The 4,773-nt window shown below is 36.6% G+C and overlaps 1 protein-coding gene across 1 annotated transcript in view; it reads left to right on the top strand.

Moving 5' to 3' along the window:
- Positions 1–4,773, top strand: part of LOC106872607 (uncharacterized) — a 52,519-nt gene that overhangs the window by 11,446 nt on the left and 36,300 nt on the right. The window contains exon 3 of the mRNA XM_014919643.2: positions 4,092–4,295. Coding sequence (XP_014775129.1) covers positions 4,092–4,295 — 204 coding nt within the window. The remainder of the gene's footprint in view (positions 1–4,091; positions 4,296–4,773) is intronic.

Here is a 4,773-nt window from a genome sequence, read left to right as displayed (position 1 = left end):
ACATACACACACACACACACACACACACACACATATATATATATATATACGACGGGCTTCTTTCAGTTTCCATCTACTAAATCCACTCACAAGGCTTTGGTCGGCCCGAGGCTATAGTAGAAGACACCTGCCCAAGATGCCACGCAGTGGGACTGAACCCGGAACCATGTGGTTGGTAAGCAAGCTACTTACCACACAGCCAATCCTGCGCCTATGAAGCCAGTTGTTGTTATCGCTAGTTGTTATCGTTGTCTAGTTCCAGTTCATCTCTGATCCTACAGATCGGTAATCAAATGCATTTCACCATGACCGTCCCATCTTTTATTTCAGGTGCATGTACACATGATTAATGTGTCCTTTAAATAAAAATAATAATGTAGTGTTTATACATGAGGAAGATTTGGGCTGTAAAAAGCGACAATGGACACGGTTGGGACGTATTTTAAAAGTGGGAGGTCACGGTTGGAACACTTTTTAAATGGGCTTCAAAGGTTTTCAAGCGCTTTGAAAATAGACGATCAGATTGGAATGTTTCTGAAAGACGTGTCAAAAAGAAACACGTGGCGTTTATGATTGTCTATATTTAGTCAACATTTAGTCAATAGACGTAGTCTATATATAGTTATGTAATAAATACCGATGAAAAGATAACAGTCTACATAGGTTCATGCGTAAAGAGCCAATGAGGAAATAATATTCGATTCGTGTTCTATATCGAATAATAACGAAAAGATGATCTCAGTTAGAAAAGACAATCTCAATATACACTGACAAAACTCTTTTCTCATTAATGCTTACTTTATCAACATTGCTATCAACCAAGGTTTGGTTATAAGCCCCACCGTCACGGAGCTTCTCATGTACATTAATACCTATATGTTAGTCATCTCTAACAATACCCACTCCTATGGAGATGATATCATTTTCCACTTTTTAGCATACTACTCACTATTGTCATGAATACGCCACACCTCCACTGCTTCTTTAAACAGAAACCGCAAAACCAACCTTTAATGAGGTCATTACAATGTGTCTCTTTCAAAATGGTGGAGTCACAACTGCTACTCATTTCAACAAAATAATCCCCTTCGCTCTCTCTACTTTTAGTTTACACTCAAATCATTTACGTCATTACGGAAGTTAAGCCCCATAGTCTCTGTTGGTTTATCTTGGAGATCCCACATACATAATATAGCTAGAACTACATCTTCATGTTCAGAAAATGCATCAATTTAGATAAGTTATTGTTGATCCTCTTCAAATCTCTCGTAAGAGCTGCAATAGTGTGCTGTTTCCCAATTAAGTCTGTAAAACGAAGTCTTTCCGACTCGTTTGGCTATGATTCACTCGGCGGAAAGTCAAATTTTTGAAATACAGTAAAACTGGCACAAACTACACGAAAATGAACAGACACTGCTAAACTACTTCATTGAGGTTACAAGGGAATTTTCGAAATTGTATTTAAAATAATGAAAGCAAAATCAAAACTAGGATAAAAAGAAAGAAGCGTCAGTCTGAGTGCAAAAGAAAATAAAACAAAACAAAACAAAAAAAAACCATCGGACTTCATAAGATTGGTAAAATATCATGTTTTTGTGTTGGGAAATATAATAACGAAACTCCGTGTAATAAATTTTGAATTATCCATGAAGTCAACAATAACTTATAGTCGGTTTTTGATATTTTCTAATGAGAGAAGAATCCAAGAAAATTGAGAACAATTTTGGCAGAATCTGTAAAATGTATTTGTGGGTCATGATGAAGAAGATAACATTCTTTAGATTTTTTTTTCAGTAAGTTTTGTATAAAGTTTTCGCTAGGAATTTTTATGAATACTTCATAGATCATTCACTGATAGGGTCTCTGTTATTGAAGTATCATTACTGCTAATGTATACTAGCGGAGAATGTTTGCTATATCAACATTGGCAGCAAAGATATAACAGCCTTAACAAAAGAAATATTTTCTATCAGCAAATTCTCATTCTCCTCTTCTGTTGACCAGTGTCGAATACAATGTTTTTCAAAGTTGATAATATTTGGTGCCACTGCTTCCGACGCGAGTGCTGTGGACGCTGGGTTTTCTACTTGTACTACAGAAGATGTGGAGGCTCAATGGCCCAGTGGTTAGGGCAGCGGACTCGCGGTCATAGGATCGCGGTCAAAGGATCGCGGTTTCGATTCCCAGACCAGGCGTTGTGAGTGTTTATTGAGCAAAAACACCTAAAGCTCCACGAGGCTCTGGCAGGGGTTGGTAGCGAACCCTGCTGTACTCTTTTACCACAACTTTCTCTCACTCTTACTTCCTGTTTCTGTTGTGCCTGTAATTCAAAGGGTCAGCCTTGTCACACTGTGTCACGCTGAATATTCCCGAGAACTACGTTAAGGGTACAGGTGTCTGTGGAGTGCTCAGCCACTTGCACGTTAATTTCCTGAGCAAGCTGTTCTATTGATCGGATCAACTAGAACCCTCGACGTCGTAAGCGACGGAATGCCAACAACAACAACTACAGAAGATACAGTAAAAATTCTCAGCCCTAGTTTCTTTACTTAAAGAAAGTTGTTTGGTACAAGTAGCAGCTGCTCAAATTGATTTCAATATTTGACTGGTACTTTACTTTACAGGGTCAGGGATAATGAAAGGTGGGATATGAACCAAGAACATAGAGCCGGATCAAACACGAACGCAGTATTGATGTTATCAGTTCATCACTCAGTTTGATGATCAGATTCTATGGTTTAGCTGTATCGAAGGATGGTTATCTATAAAATATCATCAATAACAGCAACTATTTTTTTTTAATTTATTACTACGCTATAAAACAAGTAACATAATTTAAGAGCTCTTAAAAGATTTTATCTTAATATCATTCTAAAGAGGGGGAAATATTTATGGAATAAAGAAGGCGAAACAGTGAAAATTGAATGTATCTTGATGTATAAGCACTGTTTAATATTGTTGTTGTTGTTGATCAGTTCAACTCAACTTGCTAGAATAGGCATGTGAAGAAAGATGTCCTAGTCGTGACCATTTCGTCATAGTTTTTAGACACAAGGGCTGGGGTTACATTATTAATTCTTTTCTAAAGATAGTAGGGTGTGATAAAAGGTTATTTTGCTGCTATTTCTTGCAGATCGAGTGACCATGTTGAGGCCATTTGACAGGAATGTTACTGAATTTTAGCTTCAGATCAATCCTGATTGTGTAAATCTATTATCAAAAGCATACCAGCCATAAACATCCTACCTTCATAAAAGCATGCCTATAACTACATAAACCAATGTGTTCTTTTTTTTTTTTTTTCAAGATAGTAGCGTGTGAACAGAGGGAGACTCGGATGCTCTTATTAGATCGAGCGGTCACATAGATGCTCTTTCTCATTGGTGTGTTTTCTTGTGTAGTATAATATAGTTAAGTGTAATACATTGTAATGTAGTATTTGTTGTAAGACGGTGAATTGGTAAAGTCGTTAGAGTATTCTTTCTGATTCTCTTCTCTCCGAGTTCAAATCTCGCTGAAGGCCAACTTTGCTATTTATCCATTTCGGTCGATAAATAAAATACAAATGCGAAGCGATGGATACGTAAAATTGTTAGAAAGCTGGCCAAATGAAAAGCAGGTTGACATCGGTAGTGTTTCACTGAGAATGTAAAAAAACCGAGCGAAAGGCACTAAACATTTTGCCTGACGCTATAACGATTCTGCCAGCCGCTTCCAATTTAGGCACAAGACCAGCCATTTTCAAGAAAGAGGTTTAACCGATACCGCCGACTCCACTACTTAATTAATGTTATACTTTATCGATCCCGGGAGATTGAAATTTGTCTTAGCGGCTGGTCTAGCGATTTTGTCAGTTCAATACCTTAATAACAATAATAATGATAATGATTCTTTCCAAAATCAATCCAGAATATTGGATTGACTCCTAGAGGAATGCTATATTGTGATCTGGACTCAGTAGACATGGAGAAAACTAAATACTGAAATGCTACAAAGCATTTTCTTTTGCTCAGCATATTACCATGTTTGGCAAAAAACTTATTGAAATTCTTTAAAATAAAATTTACCGAAAATCATTTTATACATTACAGGCAAACCGCTTCCTACCTTACCAGTGGCATATTCAGTTCGTCTTGAAGTTAACGAAATTACAAACAACAGGACAGTTGAAATACACGCATATGTGGATGATCGCACAGAGAAAGTAGCTGTGAGAATAACTTCCGAAATATCATCGAGCTTCAGTATTTTTAACTTCAAAACCAACCAACTCATTATTACACAATCTGTGACGGGTATGCATTCTTTCCATAATACTAACCTAATTGCCTTCATAATGTCTAAGGCATATTCAAACTGTTAATATCTTACTCAACTCTGAAATATTCTCATATGGAGTAATTACATACATACATACATACATACATACATACATACATACATACATATACATACACACACACACACACACACACACACACACACACACACACACACACACACACACACACACACACACGAGCAAAAGGGGAATCAACCAAATAATTTGGAAATACATATGTGGTACTCTTGTGTTTCAAGCGTTTGGAATGGAGAGACAACCACTACCGTACTCGCTAAGAAGTACCAACGAATTTGAATCAAACTGTTTTGATCCATATATATATATATGTATATATACATACATACATACGTACATATATATATATACTTATATATATATATATATATGTGTGTGTATGTGTGTGTGTGTGTGTGTGTGTGTGTGTGTGT

This window comes from Octopus bimaculoides, chromosome 9 (assembly GCF_001194135.2).
Source record: "Octopus bimaculoides isolate UCB-OBI-ISO-001 chromosome 9, ASM119413v2, whole genome shotgun sequence".
Taxonomy (NCBI): Eukaryota; Metazoa; Mollusca; class Cephalopoda; order Octopoda; family Octopodidae; genus Octopus; species Octopus bimaculoides.
The sequence above is the reverse complement of the archived record's forward strand: the minus strand, read 5'-3'. Positions and strand labels throughout refer to the sequence as shown.